The 25,559-nt window shown below is 38.7% G+C and overlaps 1 protein-coding gene across 2 annotated transcripts in view; it reads left to right on the forward strand.

Moving 5' to 3' along the window:
* PLA2G4A (phospholipase A2 group IVA) overlaps positions 1-25,559 on the forward strand; it is a 169,895-nt gene that overhangs the window by 33,375 nt on the left and 110,961 nt on the right. The window contains exons 3-4 of one of the 2 annotated variants that reach the window (XM_047705424.1): positions 1,085-1,186; positions 12,357-12,438. In XM_047705424.1, the coding sequence (XP_047561380.1) occupies positions 1,154-1,186; positions 12,357-12,438 (115 nt within the window). In that variant the 5' untranslated portion in view covers positions 1,085-1,153. Of the gene's footprint in view, positions 1-1,084; positions 1,187-12,122; positions 12,236-12,356; positions 12,439-25,559 lie in introns of those variants that run through there. The other variant, XM_047705425.1, reaches the window with a different exon arrangement.

Here is a 25,559-nt window from a genome sequence, read left to right on the forward strand (position 1 = left end):
ATGTGTTGATGTAGGTTTATCAGTTCTAACAAATGTCCTATTGTGGTAGGGGATGGCGGTCAGGGGAGAGGAAGAATGCATGTGTGGGGCAGAGAGTATGTGGGGGAAATCTCTGTACTTCTCAATTTTGCTATGAACTTAAAACTCCTCTAAAAAAAATAAAGTCTTTAAAAATACATACATACATACATACATACATACATACATACATACATACTGTTCTTCTTGCTTAAAAAATGATGAAAGAAATGAGTTTAGTAATTCAAGGATGCTTCATGAGATCCCATTTGTGTAAAAAAATTCAAATAAAAGTTATTTATCATAAGTAATAAAGGCATTTGAGAAGTTCCACATTAGATGTGACATGTAGAATATTGACCTAGAAGTATATGTTGTTTTATAGTCTCAAGGGAAAAAAAAAAAATCTATGATGGAGGATTTGATTTTTTTATTTTATTTTATTTTATTTTTTTATTTGATTTTAAATAACATAGAGTCATTATAGAGGAAAGTATTTTTTCCTATTTTTCATTTATTTTTATTTAACTGCTTCTAAATTAAGCTGGTATTTTAGAATGAATAAACTTTTTTTGTTTTTAATATCCGCACTGAAGTTGAAATTTAACATGAATGTATCTTTAAAGGTTTTAACAAATAGCTAAGGTAAAAATGTTCCTTTCTTATCACGTATTTGTGTAACACTAGCCCAGTCGAGAAAATGAACAATGGCATATGGCTGTTTAATTATAAACAGTACAGCATAATCTTAATTTTTCGTAAGTTCAAGTGACCTTCTCATAAGATACTTGGCAAATGCAAAAAAAAAAAAAAATTCTGGGGTTTCCTAATAATTACCGACAGAATAAATTTGAACAAATAAATGTGGAAATTAAACAGTACTATTAAAATATGTTTGCCCTTCCCCTAAGTTATACGTGTACACTAGGTCCTATAAACATCTGGAAACAGTCTCTCTGGTCCCCTTGGGTGAACTCTGACTTCCGAAGGTTCATGTTCATCATGATTTAAATCTTGGAACTGTATCCAAGAGGAAGCTTAACAATAGTGATTGTTTATTTTGTAGGTTTTAAAGAAGCTAGAGTGCCGAGAAGACCTTTGAAGTGTGAAGAGATTTCCTGTAATTGAAACCAAAATGTCATTTATAGATCCGTATCAGCACATCATAGTAAGTCATTTACTGTTTATATATCCTTGCTGGGAGGGAGGCCGATATACATCTGTGCATGAGCTTTGCTGGCATTGGCTAATAAAGTACAACTCTAAAGGACAAATCCACAATAGAGGTACTTGGAAGGGGAAAAAAAAGTACCAAAACATGTGTAACAGTACAGAACTTTCACAGAACAGTAAGAAATGTAGTTACCGCTTGGCAGTTATCAGTCTGGGTAAGTTCTGCCCTTCACAGGCATTGGTGGAGAGGAGACAAACAATTGTTGAATTGAAGGCTATTATTTGGGTATGCACTGGCAGGGTAAAGCATTCTGTAACTTTCCCTTCTGTGTGCTTAAACCAATTCTTCTATAGGCAGTTAGTTTAGTAAAGAGTAATTTCAAATTTTAGTATGTATTCTTCCAAACTCAGTTGGAAGCATACACCCTCTCTTCTGATCCAAAAAATACCCCAGGGATCTCTTTGCTAAATTCAACACTTGAGATCTGGTTAGGTTTATATGGACTAGAAATAGTTTTTATGGACATCAAGGAATAATCCAGAGCCTTATTGTTAGTTTGAATGAAGCACTTGTTCTCTTACATTACATCCTTCTCTAGCTACCATCCTCTGTCTTTTCCTGCCTGGAGAGCAAGGATTGATGTATTACAAGTGTTTTCTAGTGCCTTCTTCCCCTCTGTTCATAGCTGGAATCATTAAAAACTAGACTCCCCTTTCCCACTTCACAAAAAGCCTCATCAAGGGCCTCTTTTGGTGCTGAATTCAGTGGACTCTTCACTAGCCTCCTCCCCAACACCCTACCCTGCCCTTGACCACCCCCACTGGTCATTCTTTCCTCACAAATTTTAACTACAGCTAAATATTAAGGACATAGTGATTACCTATGTGGCATCTTAATATGATGAAACCCGCAAACCACATATCTGTATCACGGTTTTCATTACCATTCCCAGCATCAGAGTGGGACATTTATTTGTATTCCGATTTATAGCACTTTTAAATGAGGATTCATGCGAGCTTTATAGTTTTCTTCTTCTTGTTCTTTCTGTGTATGTGTGGAAAAGACTGCATGTGTACGTCTATGTAAATTATTTTAACAGCCAAACGTGCTAACCGACTGCGCAACAGAGACTTTATGTAAATTATTTTAGTGACAAAATTCCCTGCTCTAGTTTTCACAGAAAGATACTTTTCAAAATATATAAGTGAGCATACTCAGCACAGCACAATTTTAGTAAAAAGGAAAGATGGGGAAGGCTAAGTCAGCTAACTTATAATGAGTGGTGCCAGACGGGCCAACACCATTTTGGCTGCCTCGAGGCACAAAAGATTGGCCTTATTTTCCCCACACCGGTGATGTAGTGACATGTTGGGGAATCCCGTGGGCTGATACAGCAGTTCACAGCCAGCAAGTTCTCTTGCTTTCCACAGGGCTGGCTTGTAAGACCTGGTAGAAAATGGAGCAATATGCGTATGGCAGAATTCGGCGTCCGGGTTTAAGAGTCCTTGTGAGGTACTTTCTAACCTGAAGGATGTTTGTGTCTCCAGAATTTGCTAAAATTCTTTTGGACCAATTTTACAAGGATAGGTCAAGAATAAATTATTTGTAAAAATTTCCATCTTTTTACTCTGAAAATGAGTCACTTCCCTGGAGTAAAAAAGAATCCACACCTCTTCTCACTGCCTGTTAGCAGGAGAGGGCCCCTGTCTCACATCCACAGAACCCAAGGTTGTCTTCACATTAGGCTCAGTCAACTGCATGGGTAAGCCAGCGTGACTGCCTGCTAAAACACAGGGATCTTTGAAAACCGTCATTGAGGAGTGACTGGAAATTTTGCCAGGAAAGTAGAAAGCTATTATTCTAGATAATTATGGTAACATGGTGGCAGGGGGTGGGGGGGATGGGGCAACACAGGGTAAGGAATCAAAGAGCTAGTTTTCTGGTGGTAGTTCCCATCTTCACTTACGTGCTCCTGAGCACTGAAACTGAGTTTTAGCTGCTTCGTGTGGAAAAACAGGGTATGAATGGTACCTGCTGTGTCTGCTTCCCAAGGCTTTTATAAATAATAAATTGCTGTGTGTATAAAAGTATTCTCTAGACACAGTCAGGAAAGGTACTTCTAGCCAAGGGACATCAGAAGGTGAGATGCTGCTACTAGAAATAAAGAAAAGAAAAGAAAAGAAATAAAAAATATCAAGGTGGCAAAATGCCACCTGGCAAAGCCGAGTGCTGTGCAAAACTGACAAGGAGTTTTATGGCGAATAGCACATTTGTTGTTGCTGTTATTCTAGAAAAGTGAAAAAGACGGTTGGTTAGTGATCTTCTAATCTTTCCCAGATACAAGTCATTCCTTAGGGTTCAGTCTGTGGAATTTTTAACTTAAAATAGGGATGGTTTACGAGAGTACTAACCCTTAGAGGGCTCACGCTCTCAAGGCTGCTCATTCTCAGCCTCCTCCTCTCTTAACCAGCACAAACGCTGCTTACCACTCTAGTTTTTGGTGAACTCTTTGATTTTCGATCTCTTTCCTGGTAGCTAAGGCCTTTCTATCCTGTTAGTTCTTGGTTACTCTGTTAGTCTGTGTTCTCCAGAGAAACAGAATCAATAGGCAGTAGAGAGGTAGGCACATAGATAGATAGAGTTTTAATTTAGCTTATAAATAACCAGAAATTTATTGCTCAGAGTTCTGGAGGCTGGAAAGTCCAAGATAAAGGCACTAGCATGGTTGCATATGGCAAGGGCCCTGTTTCCTGGTTTGTAGCCATTCTGTCCTCACGAGGTAGAAGAGGCAAGGACTCTGTCTAGATTCTCTTCTATAAAGGCACGAATCCATTTGTGGGGGTTCCTTACACTTCCCAAAAGTCTCATTTCATAATCTTTGAGGGGTTAGGATGCCAACATATGAATTTGGTGGGGGGGGGGTGGGGAGGGAGACACAAACACTCAGATCATAGCAGTTAGATCTAGACATAGGGACTTACTTTGAAGAATTGTCTCAAGTGGTTATGGAGGCTGTGAAGTCACACATTCTGCCATCTGCAGGATGGAGAGCCAGGAAAGATGAGGGTATGATTCAATCTACTTCTGGTGGCTTAGGAACCCAGGGAGCTAATGGTATAAAGAGCAATCCAAGGTCAGGAGAAGATGACATGAGGGGTTTCAGCTCAAGCAGTAAGACTGGAAGAAAAGAGGCAAATTCTTCCTTTTGTTCTATTCAGGCCCTCAACAGATTTGGTGATGCCAGCCCATACTGGGGAAGGCAACCTACTTTCCTGAGTCCCTGATTCAAACGATAATCTCATTTGGAAAGACCCTCACATATACACCCAGGAGTAGTGTTTAATCTGAGCACCCTGGGGTCAGTCACAGTTAGTCTTTCAAAAATCTTTACTTATTTTATAAAACCTTATTCAGTTTTTAGTTATTTTCTGTGAGAAGTGTATGTGGGAAGTGTCTTACAATTGTTTAATCTACCATTACTACAGGTGGAGTTCCCCCATTGTGTTTACTCTTAGATCAGTAGTGCCTCTAGATAATCCCCAGAAGATTGATTTTTAAAAGTTTCATCTTGAAAGATTTCCACAGATGGTAAAATTATCCCCAGACTTACTTGACATTCAGTATTGATCTGTGTGAAATTCTAATGTTGGAGTCTGGGTTGGTTTCAGGGGACCCTTGACAAATCCCATGTCACTGGTGATATAATTACCATTTTACAGATGTGGAAACCAAGGTAGAAAAACTGAGTTGAAATATCAGGCAATCTGTTATAAATATCCTTCTGACTTATGTCCATGTCTTTTAGTTATGAAGCTCTCACTTACTTCTTAATAGCAAAGATGAATTAAGACCAAGAGAAGGTTTTGAAGAAGTCCCTTAAAATAAGGGTAAATTACCCCAAAAGATATCTGTAAATATGTCTATATTTTCAAGTCTGTTGGATCTACTAGACTTAACATACACATCTGAGGGGGCGCCTGGGTGGCTCAGTGGGTTAAAGCCTCTGCCTTCGGCTCAGGCATGATCCCAGCATCCTGGGATCGAGCCCTGCATCGGGCTCCAGGGAACCTGCTCCCCCCACCCCTGCCTGCCTCTGCCTACTTGTGATCTCTGTCTGTCAAATAAGTAAGTAAAATAAAATATATAAATATATATTTATAAAAAAAATACACATCTGAAAATCATCATTGCGAAGCTATCTTAGATTTGAACAAACACGGCAAACATGACATAGGTCAGTAATTCTAACCTAAGTAAATTTTTCACAAAGATTTTATTTATTTATTTGAGAGATCGAGAGAGAGAAAGAGGGAGAGAACAGGAGAAGGGAGAAAGTCAGAGGGAGAAGCAGACTCCCCATGTACCTGGGAGCCCGATGCAGGACTCAATCCTGTAACTCCAGGATAATGACCTGAGCCAAAGGCGGTGGCTTAACCAACTGAGCCACCCAAGCGCCCTAAATAAATTAAAAAAAAAAAAAGATTTTATCTACTTATTTGACAGAGAGAGACAGCTAGAGAGGAAACATGAACAGGGGGAGGAGCAAAGGGAGAGGGAGAAGCGGGGTTCCCCCTGAGGAGGGAGCCCGATGTGGGACTCTATCACAGGAACCAGGGATCATGACCTGAGCCGAAGGCAGACGCTTAATGACTGAGCCACCCAAATGTCCCTAAATAAATATTTCTGCCATCAAAAGCATCTTTAAGAATGTGTGGGGAAAATGTTCAAGTCTCCCTGGTGCTTTGTATGTTCTGATGATGACTTCCAGGAGAATGAAGTACATCTCTATGTCATGGTCCTTAACTGAGCGATAATTACTCCAAGGAGAGTATAGATTTCTTCAAGGGTATTGAAGTAGGGAAAAAGCTGATGTTCAAAAAAAAATTTTTGTGTGTGTGGTACTATGGCTACTCAGTTACCATTGGATTAGAATCTACATCTCAGTTAAAATTTAAATGCTAAAAATTTGGGTGACTTGAATTTTAGGTATCTTGATGAAGTTATAGTTACTATAAATTTATGGTGAGTATGTCATTAAATGAGTATTTTATTTTATTTATTTATTTATTTTTTAAAGATTTTATTTATTTATTTGACAGAGAGAAATCACAAGTAGGCAGAGAAGCAGGCAGAGACAGAGGAGGAAGCAGGCTCCCTGCTGAGCAGAAAGCCCGATGTGGGGCTTGAACCCAGGACCTGGGATCATGACCTGAGCCAAAGGCAGCGGCTTAACCCACTGAGCCACCCAGGCGCCCCTAAATGAGTATTTTAGACTCAGGCTGGCACCATCAAATTTCTTTTTTGTACTGCTTTTCAGCAATCTCAGTAATCCTAATTAAAATAGGACTTAAAATCTTTTAACGTCACTGAAAATGAACTCTATATTTAATTTTAAAGATATGTACATATTTATTATGATATATATTATTACTGTATTAGATATATATTTGTTGTATAAGTGGGGAAAGCTTCTTGTTCATGAGAGAGAAGAAACTCAAGTCAGATTTCTGATTATGATTTTCTTCTAATGAAGAAAAATCTAGCTCTGCTAGAGCCAACAAATTCTGTTGACAAATTAGGTGTTTGGGACACGAAGATAATTTATGCATATGGCAGTCCATGACTGAGAATTCTTTTTTTTTTTATTAACATATAGTGTATTATTTGTTTTGGGGTACAGGTCTATGACTCATCAGTCTTACACAATTAACAGCACATACCCTCCCCAGTGTCCGTCACCCAGCCACCCCATCCCTCCTACCCACTCCCCTCTAGCAACCCTCAGTTTGTTTCCTGAGATTAAGAGTCTCTTATGGTTTGTCTCCCTGTCTGGTTTCATCTTGTTTCATTTTTCCCTCCCTTCCCCTATGATCCTCTGTCTTGTTTCTCAAATTTCTCATATCAGTGAGATCATATGATAATTGTCCTTTTCTGATTGCCTTATTTCACTTAGCATAATACCTTCTAGTTCCCTCCATGTCATTGCAAATGGCAAGATTTCGGGGGTTTTTTGATGGCTGCATAATATTCCATTGTAGATATGTACCACATCTTCTTTATCCATTCATCTGTCAATGGACAGCTAGGCTCTTTCCGTAGTTTGGCTATTATGGACTTTGCTGCTATAAACATTGGGGTGCATGTGCCCCTTTGGATCACTACATTTATGACTGGGAATTCTTAAATCAAGTTTAGGTAGCATTATAGATTATAAATAGATAAGCTGGCTGCTCATAAAGAAATGTGAGAGAATAATAAAACAGTGGCTGTGCCTCTCAAAGTATTAGAATGAAACTCCACACCAGGAAGTGAAACTAAAAACAGGTATCTTATCTAAAAAACTATCCTAAATCCTAGATGACATCAGTGCAGAAATTCTTTTAAAACATTTTCTGAGATCTGTTTGAAATTGCCTGTTGCTGATTGTGATGATCGCAATCTCTGGTTTCAATAGTGAGATTCTCCAGTCCTTATCACACTAACAGCCTATGGTTTTAGTTTGAATTAAAATTAGGCAATGGCTGTTAAATAGAGAAAGAAAGATATTTGCATGTCGAATCTACCTTCTCTCACATCAGATTTGTTTTATGATTTTTTTTTTTTTTTTTGGTTCTTCCCTATAGCAGCAGAAAGTAAGGTAATCCAATACCTGTAGGCAAAGCTTAAACCTGTGGCTGAGTCAGTATATTCGAGCTTATATTTGACATCTCAATTGAAATATGGCATCTCTTTTTGCCAGCTACCAACAGGGATTGTGCTGAGTCATTAGTTTCCTCCAGAGAACACTGGCTGTGGATTCAGTAATGTCATTTCCTCTGGTACCACCTGGAGACATAACCAAAAGTCTCCCATCCAAGGCGGAAGTTAGCCTAGTCCATACTAGTTTGAAGTTTACATGTGATACTGGCCCCACGAAACAAAAGAATTATCAGAAGATATTTGGATAGTTACTGATTGACACTAAACATTTTTCTCTAAGAATTTATACTTCGTTTATAGGTGCTATAATCTTTATAGCTCTAAGAAAGAAATGGGCATGTCCTGAAAATAATTTACAGGTAATCTGAAGATTGGTGATGGTTCCAAAGTTAACTTATAAAAACCAAGAAAGTGGTTGAAGAGTATGCAAGTATTTCATTCATTATAATCAAGACAGAGTTGAGGCAGATTAAAACAGAGCTGAATGGGACGCCTGGGTGGCTCAGTTGGTTAAGCCACTGCCTTCAGCTCAGGTCATGATCCCAGGGTCCTGGGATGGAGTCCCACATCCTGCAGGGAGCCTGCTTCTCTCGCTGCCTCTGCCTGCCTCTCTGCCTGCTTGTGTGTACTCTCTCTCTCTCTCTCTCTCTCTGGCAAATAAATAAAATCTTAAAAAAAAAACAAAACAAACAGAGCTGAATGATACAGGAAATAACTCAGTTAACAGAGGAACTTCAGATCAATAAGCGATACAATAGACTAGATTATAACTATACCACTTTAATAAATGGAAACAGCCTTTTTCACTATTAAGGTATTGGTAGTTGGTATTATTCTCTAAGTAAAGGAATGTACAGAGAATGAAGACTTTGGGGGCAGCAAGAATAGATTCTAATTCAGATTTAACTTTTACTGTCTATGAGATACTGGGAAATTATTTAAGCTCTCAGAATCTCACTTTAGTCACATATAAATCATACCTATTTTATAGGTTATTGCAAAAATTAAATGAGAATTCGCATCTAGAAGAATGTGTAATATATGGTTCATATTCAATGAATCCTTATAACATTATCATCTCTCTGTATGTGTTATTTTTTTTTATAATGTTGAGCTATTTTTTCTTAAGATTTTATTTTAGCTACTCTCTACACCCAAAGTGGGGATTGACTAACCCCCAAGATGGAGTGAGATTCTGAGAGGTTAAATAAGCCTGGCATACCTAGGGTAAATCCTACTTGGCTGTAATTTTAATTCCTTTTATATATTATTGGATTCTATTTGCTATAATTTGTTGAGAATTTTTTGATCTATGCTTATGATAGATATTGGTCTATAGTGTTCTTTATTTTTACTTTTTTCCTTATAAGGTCTCTCTCTGCTTTTTGTTATCAGGGTAATGATGGCTTCATAAAATGAGCTAGGTACTGTTTCTTCTGCTTCTCTCTTCTGGAAGAGATTGGACAGTATTGGTATAATTTCTTCCTTAAGTGTTTGGTAGAATTTATCAATGAATCCATCCGGGCCTGATGCTTTCTGTTTTGGAAGGTTAAGTATTGATTCAGTTTCTTTATTCAGATTGTCTGTTTCTACTTTTGTCAGTTTTGGCAGATTATGTCTTTCAAGGAATTGGTCCATTTCATCTAGATTATTAAATTGGGGGCCTAGAGTTGTTCATAGTTTTCCTTTATTATTGTTTTGATGTGAACAGAATCTAGAGGGAACGTCCCTCATTTATTTATGATATTTGTAACTTGTGCTTTTTTTCTTGTTTAGCCTAGCTAGAGACTTATTGATTTTGTTGCCCCTTTTCAAAGAAACAATTTTTAGTGTCATCTATTTTCTCTATTGATTTTCCATTTTCAGTTTTACTCATTCCTGCTCTACTTTTTACCATTTTTCTTCTGCTTACTTTGGATTTAACTTGCTTCTCTTTTTCTGGTAGACTCTTAGATGATTGCTTTTAGATCTTTCTTCTTTTCATATATGCATATCATGAAATAATACATGAAGTATATGTATGTATGAAATAATATGTATGTCAATATACATATTATTTAATTTCCTTGTAAGCATTACTTTCACTGCATTCCCCCTAATTTTGCTAAGCTGTAGTTTCATTTTCATTTAGTTCTAGATATTTAAAAGTTTCTCTTGAGCCTCCTTCATTGACATGTGTGTTATTTAATCTCCAAGTACTTGTGATTTTCCAGCCATCATCCTGTTTGGTTTCCGGTTTAATTTTGTTGTGGTCAGAGAGGACATGTTGTATGATTGTTCTATGTGATCTTAAGGAGAATGTGCATTCTGGTGTAAAAACAATGAATTCTGCTACGCTGAAAAGAAATTTTAAAAAGAGAAGAAGAATGTGCATTCTGCTCTTGGACAAAGTAGTCCATAGATGTCAATTTTATCTAGTTGACTAAAGGTGCCGTTGAGTTCAGCTTTATTCTTACTAATTGTATGCCTGATTTATTTATTTATCTATTTATTTATTTATAAGACTTTATTTATTTATCAGAGAGAGAGAGAGAGCACAAGCAGGAGAGTGGCAGGCAGAGGGAGAAGCAGGTTCCCCACTGAGCAAGGAGCCTGATGTGGGACTCAATCCCAGGACTCTGGGATCATGACCTGAGCCAGAGGCAGACACTTAACTGACAGAACCACCTAGGCATCCCAGGTCTATCTTTTTCTGATAGAGGGGTGTTGAAGTCTCCAACTATGATAGCGGATTTTTTTTTTTTTTTTTTTTGGGTGGGGACAATGTCTGTGTGATTTTTGGTTGTATAAAGCTGAGTATAGGACTGGTGGGTCTAGGTAGGGAGAGATAGATGGGGGGTGCTATGTGATCAAGCTTACAGAAATCCCAAAAATATTGAGGTGTGGGGAAACCAGAGATAAGGGAACAAACCAGACCACCCTGCCATAGGCATGTGGGGTGGGTGTCTTTTTTATGATAATCACCTGTGACCAGCAAAGCATAAAGAGACCCTAGGTGGAAAGTAGGCCATTGAAGGTATTATGACTAATCCTTGCTCAATGGTGATACCATTAGAGATGTTAAATGGATTTAAGGTCCCTGGTTGGCTTTCTATAAAAGACCAACCCTAAGGGCCCTCAGTGGCCCCTGTGGGGACCCTTCTCACTCTTGAGAGCTTTTTCTGTATCTTCACTTAACACACATCCATCACTTGACTCATCTCCTTGGTCCACGAGATTCATTCTTAGACTCAGTGAGACAAGAACCTAGCTTGGCCACTTCCATGCAACACGCTTCTTTGTGAGCATTCGTTTCATTTATAATTGATAGTTTTACTTATATGGAGTAAAACTTTAGCTACTCAGAACACCTCTAGACATAGAAGGTATTTCTCTTCAATAATAAACTCAAATAAGAGTTATCTTGAAACATTTCACAGGTTTCTCTGCCTTTTTAAACAAAGTATGCTCGTCATTAATGTCTTCACCACTTCCTGATGCTGTATTATAAATCTGAACATAAATTATTCTACTGATAGAGTGAGACCTTCAGAAACTGTGGAGTGCTAACTGTTGATCATCTATCTCACTACTGCTGATGCATATGAATCTATGTTTTTAGAATTTTTTTTCCAGCCTCCTTGATTTTAGACTGTCATTACTCCTTTATCAGTATTGCCAGTATCTTAGCTTTTAAAAATCAATTATGGACTTCTTAATCAGTGAAACAAGTCTGCTAAAGCTAGGAAAGATAGGAGTGGCTAATAAATGTGGGCCTCTTCTAAGATTAGATAGGCTTCAGCTTTAGATAAGGACTTCGCAATTTTCAGTTGCTCAGAGAACTTTGTGAGTTCCTGCTTCCTTATTTGGCTTCAGTTGATGGAGTTGTTGGCTACTTTCTAGTGAGGTGAAGTATTTCCTAAAGTCTTCCAGAAAAACTTTTAACGTTGCTGCATATGGTTTATAACAAATGCATTAAAATTACTATCAGTAGTTCTCTGGTTATGGCCTTAGGTCCAAAGGATTTTGAATACTGCTGTGGAAATGTCTTGCCAAAACAAACAAACAAACAAACAAAAAAAAACCTCACTGAACAGTAACAATAAAAACAAACAATGCAAACATCTTGCTCAGACTTTGCCTCTCTAAGCGCAGGCTTCCTTGTCATTCCGTACAAAGCCTGATTGTCTTCCTAGAAGGCCTGTGGTCCTCATTTACATTTTCCCTCAAGCTTAGTAAACCTGACAGGAAAACTTCCAGTAGTCAAATTGTAGTGGAGCATGGTCTAAACTTCTCAATAATTCTGTGGTGGGAGAGAGGAGAGACTCAAATAAGTAACAGACCTGGGATCAAAGGATGTTTCTGGTATGAATGTTACTTCCCTTCAACCTGAATCTTTTTAACTAGTCTCGAGGAAACAGTGAGGACAGTTTGCTTGGATTCTATGTTCGAAGCTTGTTTTTAATTTACTACTATTTATTTCCAGGTGGAGCACCAGTATTCCCACAAATTCACGGTGGTCGTGTTACGTGCCACCAAAGTGACCAAGGGGGCCTTCGGTGACATGCGTAAGTGTCCTTATTTGCTTTTCTGTTGAAAATGAATAATTGTGGTTCACTCTTTAGTTGCACTATTTCTCTGATAAGCAGGGGCTGGGGGGCTGTCCCTCTTTCAAATGTGGTTATCTTTGTCTAGATCTTTAAATGATAACATTTTGCTAAGTTCTCTGGTGCTCTGGTCTCTGTGCGAATTGTGTTTTACATTTTTTTTTTTTTTTACATTTTTACATTTTACTTTACATTAATTGAGAGTACTTGGAGTCAGACAAAATGACTGTCTCAGGACAAACCGATTTTTGGAATTAAATGCTATTTATTTTGGAAAGAGTGCTGACTCAAGACTTCACGCAAGCTGCCTCTGAGGCAGGGTGCCTACAGGATTTAAAAAAATGCAGTTTCTCTAGTTCTTACGCCTTTGAGTGTGTTTATTATGGGTGGAAATAGCCATAGAAACTGTTGGTAGCACAGCTGGAAGGGACCTGAGCCACACAGCCTGAGGAGGATAATGTTGAATGAGCTTGCTGGCAGTGTCCTCCCGGCTTTGCAAAGCAGTTTTCCTGGTTAATCTCCCTACTCAAATGGCTGGGGGGGTTACCAAAGGGGAAGGGGATCCAAGGAAAGATAAAGATGATGATGATGAATCTGGCAAAGTTTTAAATTATTGTTAAAATGGGCTTTGCAAAGCAGTTTTCCTGGTTAATCTCCCTACTCAAATGGCTGGGGGGGGGCTACCAAAGGGGAAGGGGAGCCAAGGAAAGATAAAGATGATGATGATGAATCTGGCAAAGTTTTAAATTATTGTTAAAATGTGGGAATGGGCAGTTAACCCCTCAGGAGAGGTTTTGGAGAAAGAAGGGAGGTTGCAGTTAATGGGTCTGGGAAACAGGGTCGTCTGCCCTACAGGTACTAGGAGGAAGGGAATCGTGGCGGTGAGAGTGAGAAGTCCCAGGCAGAGCAAACAGCATGTTCAAAAGTGAGAGAAGAGCAGAGAGCTTGTGAGGACCTAGAACAGGTCCAGCGTTGTCAGAGAACAGAGAGCAAAGGGGAAGGGGACGAGCACTAATAGGACAAAGTCCAAGATTGCAATTTCATCAGAAATGCGATAGAGAAAAATTTGATGACATTTGACTCACAAGTCACACGATTGGATCTTCATTTTATAAAAAAAAATGTTTATTCTGGCCATTTTATGTTAAACAGGTTGGGAGCAAATGCAGAATATGCTTTTTAAGAATACAAATAATACTATAAGAATAAAAATAATAGTGAATATAAGAATAAAAATGAACTTGTTAAAATCATGCTGAAAATGGGCTAATGAAGAAGGGCTAAATACTAAGAAAAAAATGGAAGATCGGTGCTCAAGCCTTTGATGAATGAAAAAGAATGTCTGGGGAGTGGGTAAAAGAACTAAAATGAGAAACAGGACATAGAATCTTTGGCTAAGAGAGGTTTTCATGAGAGGTGAGGGAACAAGGACAGTTTCTTCAACTTTAATCTGGACCGGTGGTTTGTATTCTAAATTTTATCTCGTACTTCAGTCCAACCCAATCACTCTTTTCTGTCAGTGTTCTTCTGAGGTGATTCTTATTTTGCTTTTTATAATTCTTTGCACTTCCATTACTTTATTTTATTTTTTAAAAGATTTTATTTATTTGACACAGACAGATCACAAGTAGGCAGAGAGGCAGGCAGAGAGAGAGGGGGAAGCAGGAAGCAGGCTCCCCACTGAGGAGAGAGCCCGATGCAGGGCTTGATCCCAGGACCCTGAGATCATAACCTGAGCCCAAGGCAGAGGCTTAACCCACTGAGCCACCCAGGTGCCCCCTGCATTTTCATTATTTTAATGAGAATTCACCGGAAGAAAGAGAAGTCACATCAAAAGCCATATTTAAAAACTGGTATATCCCTCATGACCTGGGGAAAAGGCATAGGCTTTATAATTCAAGAGGTTGACGGTTAGAAAAGCTGTTCTTAATTCACTGAGGCCTGTGTCAGGAACTCACTACACATGCAAGTTACTGACCTAATTTGACTTTAAAAAAAAGATAGTTAGGTTCTTATACAAAGCAGCAACGTACACAGTGGAGGATTCCCATAGTGCAGGACTCTGTCGAGTGGAGACAGTGGGTTTTGCTGTGTTTTAAGATGAGCCCAACAGCAGTTAAAACTCTCTGCTCTGTGAATTGCCTTCAACTGGTGTGGATCTGATTTCCTAGCAGCTCCCCCCATCGGTACAGGCGCTTAGCCTGTGGTTTTTAGAATTAAGGCAGAGGAAACAGTGGTACAGGAAGTGTCCTTTTAAACGTAGATGAGTGACATTGATAATAATACTTACAAATTAACATGAGATGGTAATTCATCTCATGAAACACGGAACAGATATATTTGACTTTATTTCACTTGAGTTACTACATAATTTTTTTTGGAGTGGGGGAGGGAATTGTTGCCAGCCTTTTATGTCACCTTAGTGAGTTTATAGAAAATGAGGAGGAGATAAGAAGAAAGAAAGAGAAAGTCTCAGAGAAATGAATTCATGGAGAAGGGTAGCATGAAAAAGTAAAAGGATGATATACAGTGCCGAGCACTTTATTTTGGAGAAGTTGTAGGATATTACAGTGAGACAAGGTATTGGCATTAGCTGTCACTTATACAAATTACCAAGTAAACTGAATTTGGGATCTTGTATATAGAAGTTCCTTTAGTATGGACAAGAATTAAGCTATAGGAATTGTCCTAAAGTCTGTGAAGACCACGAAAACAGAAACCCACACTCTTTTCTGCTGTTGATACAATGTATCTGCATTTATTTAGAAAGGCAAGTTTCCATAAAGTTTTACATGTTGGTAAAGAAGAATGACAGCTTACTATTGGGTTTTTTTGGTTTTGTCTGTGTATGTGGGGGCCTTCTCAAGGGTACCACACATATCAAGTGGTTGATTGCCAGTAAAATACTTATGTCCATCTTTTTCCTTTTTTGAGATAATATTAAGATTATATCAATTTTTTGTTTTCTCCCTTGATAAATCATCCTGTTCTAATTAGCTCCACTTAAAAATACTGTATTAAATTGCTAAAACATCATAATAAAATTAACAGCACCCCATGAACTGTCTTTTGAGGAGTCAGAGCTGACATTTGAATCGTAACACTTGACTCATGTCTTTGTTTTTACCTGAGGGCCCCAGGCCAGCCAAGAACAGGACGACCCCTTCCCGGTCCTGGTTGCTAATTTCAGTGTGTGCCCAACTATTTCATTCAGACCAGTATCCCAGGGACAGCCCTTCCTTGCCTTCTTATGCTCCTGTCCTATGAAGAGGTAGTTTGAAGTTCATTTTTGCGCCTGACTCACCATAGTCTTATTTCTAAAACAAGTACTTTGCATTAATTTGGCAGTATTAACATAGCTCTCCCTTTTAAAGGTAGAGGAAGTTGTAGTTAGATCTGACATGTAGCCAGGGGCATGTTAACATTGCACCAGGCGCAGGTGTTGGATGGATATGTATTAAACTTCGTATTCTTTATTGTTCCTTTCCTCTTCTAGCAGAAGTTACCTATTTGCAGAATGACTACAGTCACCATAAAATTTCAGTTGGTGATAGTTTTCTTTGCACATATGTGAAACAAAAAACACATAACCCTGGCCACAAACCCAATTTTAAAACAGAATGAAATAGCTAGCAAAAAAAAAAAAAATGTTTTAACTACCTCACTGAGTTTCTGCTCCTTTTAAACAGTGTTGGCGAAAGCGCAGATCACGTATGATAATGGAGGCTAGTCTCAGAATTCAGAACTAGAATTAGAGTCATGTTTCATTCCCTAAGATGAAATCAGAAAATGGATAACATAGTGTTTCTGTTTAGGTGTTTTTTAAAGATTTATTTATTTATTTGAGAGAGAGTAAGCCATCATGGGGGTGGTGGGCAGAGGGAGGAGGAGAGAGAATCCTCTGAAGCAGACTCCATCCTGAGCACAGAGCCTGATGCAGGGCTCAGTCTCACCACCCTGAGATCATGACCTGAGCCAAAATCAGGAGTCAGATGCTCAACCGACTGAGCCACTCAGGTGCCCCACCAGTGTTAGATATTTTTAATATCCGAATTGAGTACATATGTTAAGGATTCTTGGCTGGTCTTAATGGACACTGAACTCTTTGTCTTTACAGAATTATCATCATCAACGTTAGGATCTTCAAGGACAGTTGTAGGACAGTAGATGGATCTTCTTTCCTTAAGTATTCAGGAGAACATAGAGCTTAATTCCAACATAGAAACTTTAAGAAAAAATACATACATTTGGGAGAATTATGAACTCTTTGTACTGAAGCCAATTTTTATAAGATTGTATTGCTTAATAACTTAAGGTACTCTTTTTTCTTAAGAACCTCAAGCTTTTATTTTTCATAATGTCTCTGTCTGTGGGTAAGTGATGTTTTATTGCAGGTAAACTCATAGCAAGATCTAGACCAAGTTCCTAATTTTTTTTTAAAGATATTTATTTATTTGACAGACAGATCACAGGTAGGTAGAGAGGCAGGCAGAGAGAGAGAGGAGGAAGCAGGCTCCCCACCGAGCGGACAGCCGGATGCGGGGCTTGATCCCAGGACCCTGGGATCATGACCTGAGCCGAAGGCAGAGGCTTTAACTCACTGAGCCACCCAGGTGCCCCCCAAGTTCCTAATTTTTAAGTAGCTATGCCGTTTGCAGGTCCAAGGTTAACCTCATCTCCCCAAGTAGTGCTTTTCAAACATTAATGTCCATATGAATCTCCAGGAGTTCTTGGCCAAAGTGCATATTCTGATTGAGTAGGTCTAGGAAAGGTCTTCCTCTTTCCTCCAGTCTTCTCTCCCAAGCAGTAGCCTTGATCCCCTCACCTCTAGGAACACCAAGAGGATTTAGCCTCTTCAAGGGACATGACTCTCAACACATAGTGTTACTAATCCCCTGTGAAAGGAGCTTAGAACTCAACCTTCCGAATTGTAAACATTTGCCTGAGAGGCACGGTGTTGGGTATGTATGTCTAGAGACATTGTCTATTTAATTTTTTAAGAATCTTCATCAGCAGTAAGAACAATGTAGAAATGACTGAAAATGTATTATCTTGGGTATCGCAGTGATCACATCTCTAGGGAGGAGGCAGAGTGTATTTATGAACGAACGTGGTCTCCAGAGGCAAAACACTACTACTCCCTAGTCCCTAGTTGTCTGTCTTCTTTTTTCACCATAGAGATGTTAGGAGAATTCAAGGAGTTGACTAATGTGAACTATTCTCATGCCTGAACCATGGTACACACTCAATAACTATTACCTACTATGGTCAAAATTATTTCAGATACCAAAATCAGAAGACATTTATTTCTTAAATATAATCTTTGTGTGAGCTAAAGAATATTCTTTGGGGATAGTCTGTGCCCTGGGATAATTTTCACTTTTTCATCTTGGGAGACAAGAAATGTCCATGGCGAATGTGTTGAGGAAATTGCTGGATCCTTCTTTTTTCAGCTTAGAAGAAAGGAATGGTGGAATGGCACTTTCGTTGTCTTTTCTGATACCCTTGGGCACAGTTCACTCCTGTACTTCTCTGACAGCGGTCCGGACTTCTGTTTAACACCTTGTCACCTGGACATCTTAATGAAGCATTTGTAAAACCTGTGTCTTACTCAGTTTTTAGAAAATCGGTGCTTAGCCTTGAGTCTGGCCTAGTAGTTAGATCTCAGAGGATTTTGGATGAATGAACAGGATACACAAATGTGTGTGATTATACCTTTCATCTCGGATATTGCTTTCTTTGGGCCTCCTAAAGAGAGAATTTTTTTAAAAAAGATTTTATTTATTTATTTGACAGAGATCACAAGTAGGCAGAGAAGCAGGCAGAGAGAGAGAGAGAGGGAAGTAGTCTCCCCGCCAAGCAGAGAGCCCAATGTGGGGCTCAATCCCAGGACTCTGAGATCATGACCTGAGCCGAAGGCAGAGGCTTTAACCCACTGAGCCACCCAGGTGCCCTAAAGAGAGAATTTTTAAAATAATTTCTGGAGTGCCTGGGTGGCTTAGTCGGTTGAGCGTCTGACTTTTGATTTGGGTGCAGGTTTTGATTTCATTTTGGTGAGATCAAGCCCCTTGTTGATTCTCTCTCTCCCTCTGCCACTCCTTCCACTTGCCTCTCTTAAAAGATAATTAAAATAAAATAATATAAAATAAAATACATATATTCCATCTTTTAAAAAAGATTTTATTTGTTTGTTGGAGAGAGAGAGAGTACACAAGCAGGGTGAGCAGCAGGCAGAAGGAGAAGCAGACCCCTGCTGATCCAGGAGCCTGATGTGGGACTTGATCCCAGGACCCGGGGATCGTGAACTGAGCCAAAGGCAGAGGCTTAACCAACTGAGCGACTCAGGCTGCTGTTATTTCTATCCATAGCTATCTAGAATCTTCCTGGGTTTCAAAGTACAGAAACTTTATAACACCTTTGGATTAATAGAATCAATCTTTTCTTAGATTAATTATTATTTCAGATATATATTTTTTATAAATGGCACTGCTGTTGGCCTGTGGCCACCTGCTACCCTTAAGTATATTTTTCTGAAATCAGACATTTCCCTAGCATTAGTCCTTAAGTTAATGATGAACACGAGTTTTGGTTTACTAATATTTTTGGAATGTTTTTGAGAATCCACTCAAGGTTTTAAAAATTCTATGTATAATGAAACTGTTTCCCAGTGGGACTTTTATGGGAGATAATTTCAAGATAAATAAAATGTTCCAGAACATGCCTGTCTCAGATCCCTTATCTTGTATTTTCTGTAAAGTTGAGAAATAGATTGTGTTAGGAGGGCACTACTGTTTTTCTTTCACTTTGAATGTCACGTAGTCTAGTAAATGGCCAAATGTTTTGTGAGTACAGTTAGTCCTTTTTTATCTTTATTTACATGTCATAAGATTTTGTGTGTGTCTGTGTGTGTGTCTTATATGTATATATTTGTGTGTCCAGGCCTGATGAGTACAGTAAATACTGTCCTGTGATAATTTGATGATATCAGTCGGTCCTTGGGTAGATTTTCAACACACTTAGTCAATAAGATTAGCAGCTATATTTCAGTTGTGCATTTGCTAGCAGTGCTTTTGAGAGATAATAAAATCAGGTTCCCATCAAAATGAAGAGTATGTTACCAGTACTAATAGAGACACAGTCCACATGTTCTCTCTCTTTTTTTAAAGACCTGTCACTGATGGAGATTATTTATGTAGCTTTTTTTTAAACCATGGATGTCCCATACTTGAGTTTCTTTGTCTTTAAATACTTTTTTTTTAAGATTTTTTAAAAAATTTATTCATTTGACAGAGAGAGATCACAAGTAGGCAGAGAGGCAGGGAGAGAGATGGGGGCAGGGAGGCAGGCTCCCTGCTGAGCAGAGAATCTGATGCGGGGCTCGATCCCAGGACCCCGAGATCATGACCTGAGCCGAAAGCAGAGGCTTTATTTAACCCACTGAGCCACCCAAACACCCCTTAAAATACTTTTTATATTTTTCACATGTATAGTTTAACATGTTAATGTTCTACCCAGTGAAAGGATATCTTCATTCTAAAAACTTTTAAAAAACTGAGTGATATGCAACCATCTTTTTGGGATTAAGTAAATTCTCTTTGCCAAAAGTCATATACCACTTCTGTATTGAAAAGGTGTGATTAATATCTCATGGAATTAAATTTAAAAATAGTTAAATGTTTCTTAAATTTCCTCAAGAAAGTGTGCTCTTAAATGTTTTATGTCAAAGAGAATATGTCTGCTGCTCTAAAAGTTTAAATATTTATGTGAAAACACTTATCATATATGTTCTTTTAGAATATTTCCATATTTTAAAATTTTTCTTAAAAATATAAAGTTTATATGGGGGCGCCTGGGTGGCTCAGTGGGTTAAGCCTCTGCCTTCAGCTCAGGTCATGATCTCAGGGTCCTGGGATCCAGACCCACATCAGGCGCTCTGCTCAGCAGGGAGCCTGCTTCCCCATCTCTCTCTGCCTGTCTCTCTGCCTACTTGTGATCTCTCTCTCTGTCAAATAAATAAATAAAATCTTTTTTTAAAAAATATAAAGTATATAATGTAGAGATTGAAATGACTAGGGAAGGCAATGACTAATGAAACCTAGCCATGGGATAGTCTGGGGATTTTGTAAATGTTAGTGACTCCTTAGAAGTATTATTCCATTCTTACTCCTCCCAATGCATCAATATATTTTTTTATGAAATATTTTAGATAAAACTCTAGACAGAATTATTTTAAGTTGACGTACAACGTTAATCGAAATCTGCAGGTGTGAAATGAAATAAGAACTTTGAACTTTTAACTTTGCATAAGAAATGTTAAAAAAATATGTAACGCATTATTAATGTCCGTTATTAACATCCTCATCAATAAATGCTGAGCTTCTGTTGTTTATACCTCCTACTTACTCAGTGCCTTGAGAAATATAAAAGAAATAAACGTAATGCATGTAGTAGGTAATGATTGAAGGCCTGTCCCATACTCAAGAGGAAGCATGGCTTAGAGATTGGAGCAAGGACTCAGCCACTGGCTTGCCCGGATTCCAATCTCCCTTCTATTTATTAACCCCATGATTTTGGGTAAGTTACTTAACTTTTCTAGGCCTCAGTTTCCTTAGGGGTTAAATGGGGGTAATAGTTATGCCTTCCTCATAGGTTTTTTAATGAGGATTAAATACAATTCTAAAGTGTTTAGAAAGGTGTTTGATGGAGAGTGTACACAATACGTGTTAAATAATAAAATGCTAAGGAGAGTTCTTAGAATTTAAGATTATACTTCATTTATTCAGCTTAGTAACACGAGAAGATATGTGCTATTTTTATTTTAATTTTATAGGTACAAACATTTTTTTTAAAAGACATTAGGTAAATAATCTAAAATCACACGTCTGTTAGGTTTTATGGCTACAACTTAAACCTATCTCACTCTGATGCTTACTTGTACAGTGGCTTTGCCTTTGAGCTATTTGTGGTGTAGATGAGAAGATGAAATAGGTATGAATAACTCTGGGAAACCAACCCAAGAAGGTATGCACTCAGGAATTGTGTGTCTAGGCTATGTGATGTTACTGATTCTGAAAAGTGTTGACAGTAAGCTTCCCAGAGGACTTCAGAGCTTGAATGGAGATTGAGATAGGTTTTAAAACTAAGTAGAATTTTATTATGTTATTATTAAATAGTTTTGACATTTTGATTTAGAAAAAAAATCATAAAAAGTTTTAAACATGGGACAGAGTATGTATACTCTACATTATTAGGGAATCTGGTCATTTTTTAATGGTTTATGCTAGAGAATAAACATCAAGTACCAAGGATAATGCCTTGTTTGAGTATAGTGGTTCTAAACAGGGGTGGTGGGTTGATTTTGCTGCACAGGGTACATTGGGCTATAAATCTAGGGACATTTTTAACTGTCACAGTTGGGGGATCCTACTGGCAGCTGGCGTGTAGAGGTCAGGAAGCATTGCAGAGAAAAAAATTATCTGACCCAAGGGGGGCCTGGGTGGCTCAGTTGGTTAAGTCTCTGCCTTCGGCTTAGGTCATGATCTCAGGGTCCTGAGATTGAGTACCACATCGGGCTCTCTGCTCAGCAGGAAGCCTGCTTCCCCCCCCCCGCCCGCCACCGCCCCACTCTCTCTGCCTGCCTCTCTGCCTATTTGTGGTCTCTCTCTCTGTCAAATAAATAAATAAAATCTTTTAAAAAAATTTTAAAAATAAAATAAAAATTAAAAAAAAAAGAATTATCTGACCCAAAATGTCAGTAGTGTCAAGGTTGAGAACTCCTTTGTTAATAAAAAATAAGAATCATTCTTTTGTAGGGTAGAATGCGTATCTACGGCTAAATCTGTATAGCTAACAGTGACAATATAAATACATTAATATGTTTTCTAATACTACATAAGAGTTTTTGGAGAACAAGTCCTTCCTCTCCAACATAAACAGATACCAAGAAACATCCCTAGATTCTAAACTTATAAAAACATCCAGACATAGACACTGATAACGCAGGTATTTTTGTTTCCTTCCAAGAAGGTATCACAGAGATTGACGCTAAAAGGTAGGGCAGGTAGCAAGTGAAATTTCAGTTCTGTTCTAGATTGACGTTTGCTGGCTTTGGGTTGTTTTGAATTGATCTTTCTCTGTTTTCTCGTGAATATCAACATTCTTCACAGTAATTTTGTTGTTGCTGCTGCTGTCTGTTTTACCATATGCTGGATGGTCGCCCACGTCCGCAATGTACTGAGTCCACTGCTGGTTTCCAGAAGTACCAAGTCATTTGTGTGTCGATGCCACTGGGCTTGCTTCCTGGTGTCCGTTTGACTGATGCTACATTCTGATGGTTTCATGTCCCTTTACAGAAGGAAACATGTGACCTGAGAAACCGCTTTTATAGATCTGAGGCTGTGAGAAAAAGAAAGATGAAAAAATAGGGAGAGTTCAAATTGGAGACTCTGCCTGATCAAGGGATTTAAAAATAGTGTTAATAAAACTGTTTTATAATTTCAATTAGCAACAACCGTGCCTCAGATAAACTTCATTGGCTACAAAAACAAAAGACAAAAAAAAAAAAAAAAAAAAAAAAACACCTCACTGGCTACAGTCCCGCTACTGTGGCAAAGTGCTTTGCAATTTCAGATGAGGGAAAGGTATTCTTTGATGTTTTGAGTTTCTAGAGGATGCTGCTCTCGTTGTAAGGACTTTGCTCTTCTCTCTCCAGTGTATCCAGAATCACGGCTGAAAGTTCCGTTTTACGAAACCACTTTGAATTCGCTAACTTTTCTAGCTTCTGCATTTCTAGCAATTTGCAGGGACTCTCCTTCAGCATCTGTCCTCATGACAATTCCAACTCTAAGCCTTTTCTGGAGGAAGCAGGGACTCCTGTCTGTAAACAAGTCCCTTGACACTCCACCCTGTTCCTTGGAGTTATTGAGGGAGGCAAGATGGGATTCAAAGGTTTATTATTATATTTGCATTTAGAGCTTGGAAATAAAGGTTAAATGCAAATTCATTTGGAAGAGATGACTGGCACTGACTTACATTAAAACACAAATGAATGGAGTGGGACAGAACTCCAGGAAGGTTGAGACATACTAGCCACGAGTGGAGAGAAGTTAGAGGGAAGGTTGGCGTACCTAAAGTAAAGATCACCTTTTCTGCAGTATTGCTTGGAGCTAGTCCATCGCCCATTACTTCAACAATATTTATATGTTCCTGTAATGTCTCAGAGTTTATGCTAGACTCTAGTAGTGAATGGGAAGGGTGTAGTTCCTGCCATTGCAGAGCTTTCAGGTTAATAGACGCAAAGTAGGTAAGAGTTCTTAGTGTTGGTGTATTTGAAAGAGCAAGGAATTTGGCTTCAGAAAGACTAGGCTAAAATCTGGTCTCTGAATGACCTCACTCAAGTTACTAAAGGCCTCCAAGTCTCAGCTTCCTCATCTACATGATGGGAATAATAATTCCTAAATCAGCAAGTTGAAGCTTGATGTGGAATTATTTTTATTTTACAGAGATGTATATAGATGTGGCCTTTAGGGAACATGATCTGTAGTGGACAATCTTAACCTGATAAAAAAAAAAAAACAACTAGTGGACTAGGGATGTGTGAACTGGATAAGGGAAAAATAGAACATCTCATTCCGCTTGTCCTTTTATGTGTATAGTATTTGGACCCTTGAAAATTCTTAGGACAAGGACACAACTTAATAATGTTTAGTTATCAGCTAAAATGTCAGAAGAAAGCATGAGGAGGGCACCTGGGTGGCTCAGTTGGTTTAAACAACTGCCTTCGCCTCAGGTCATGATCCTAGAGTCCCAGGATTGAGTCCCGCATCATGCTCCCTACTTGGCAAGGAGTCTGCTTCTCCTACTGATCTCTCTCTCTCTTACTCTCTCTCTCTCAAATAAGTAAAATCTTAAAAGAAAAGAAAAGAAAAGAAAGCATAAGGATATGCACAAGTAGAAGAGAATCCATGTTTTCTTACTCAGAACCAATGCTTCTGCCATCAGTGTGACTGTATGGAATGTTCGAAATGTGTGGATTCCAGAGATTCCTCATGGCTTAAGTGTTAACTCCTGAGAGTGATGCTGCTGTGCATGGTGGAGGAGCGTCACCGAGTGGAAGGAGAACCTGGGGTCCAGTGAGGGAGCCTCTGTAAGCCCTTTCTTTTCTTTTTTCTTTTTTTTTTTTTTTAAGATTTTATTTATTTATTTATTTGACAGACAGAGATCACAAGTAGGCAGAGAGGCAGGCAGAGAGAGAGGGGAAGCCAGCTCCCCGCTGAGCAGAGAGCCCGACATGGGGCTGGATCCCAGGACCTGAAACTATGACCCGAGCTGAAGGCAGAGGCTCAACCCACTGAACCACTCAGGCACCCTTCTGTAAGCCCTTTCTCACCATGCTTAGGCCTCCCCTCCCAGTCTTAGTCTGTGAAGGACAAAAGTGTGTTTCACGAAGAGGACTGTGGCTTTATGGTGGAGGCATTACAAAGAGTGGTTTGACTGCGGGGAAGATAAGCAACTACGAGATTATGTGATGGGTCCAGGTGAGAGGTATTGCTTAGTTGAACTGGGCGATGATGTTTTGAGTGGGCTTGAGGAAGCAGAGGTGACAGCCACATGAGAGGTGGAATCAGTGAGACAGATTGGATACAGGAGCTGTGAGGAAAAGAGAATGAGTCTCCTGTTTCTAGCTCTGATGGCTGGGAGTGAGGGGCTCCATGAAGTAAAATAGGAAAGTCAGGAAAAATTACAAGTTTTTACTTTTAGGGTTTGGTTTTATTTTGCTTTGTTTTTCTTTTTTCTTGAAGGTAAGGAAAGAAAGAGGGAAAGGAAATAAATTTGTTTCGTACATGTTGAGTTTGAGGTATTTTCAAGGCTTTCAAGAACAGATTCAAAATCTTAGAAGACAGAGGGGCTCAGAGCTGTAGATTAGGGAGAGTGTCCTATTTATGCATAAACTAGAGCCAAGAGAGGATGAAGGGACTTCCAGAATTGATTCAGAATGGTTAAAAAAAGATGGAAGCCTTTAAAAATGTATTACTCAGCAACAGGATTTATATGGACATGTGACAGGAATCTCAAGTTTGTCG

The sequence above is a fragment of the Lutra lutra genome, chromosome 15 (genome assembly GCF_902655055.1).
Source record: "Lutra lutra chromosome 15, mLutLut1.2, whole genome shotgun sequence".
Classification (NCBI taxonomy): domain Eukaryota; kingdom Metazoa; phylum Chordata; class Mammalia; order Carnivora; family Mustelidae; genus Lutra; species Lutra lutra.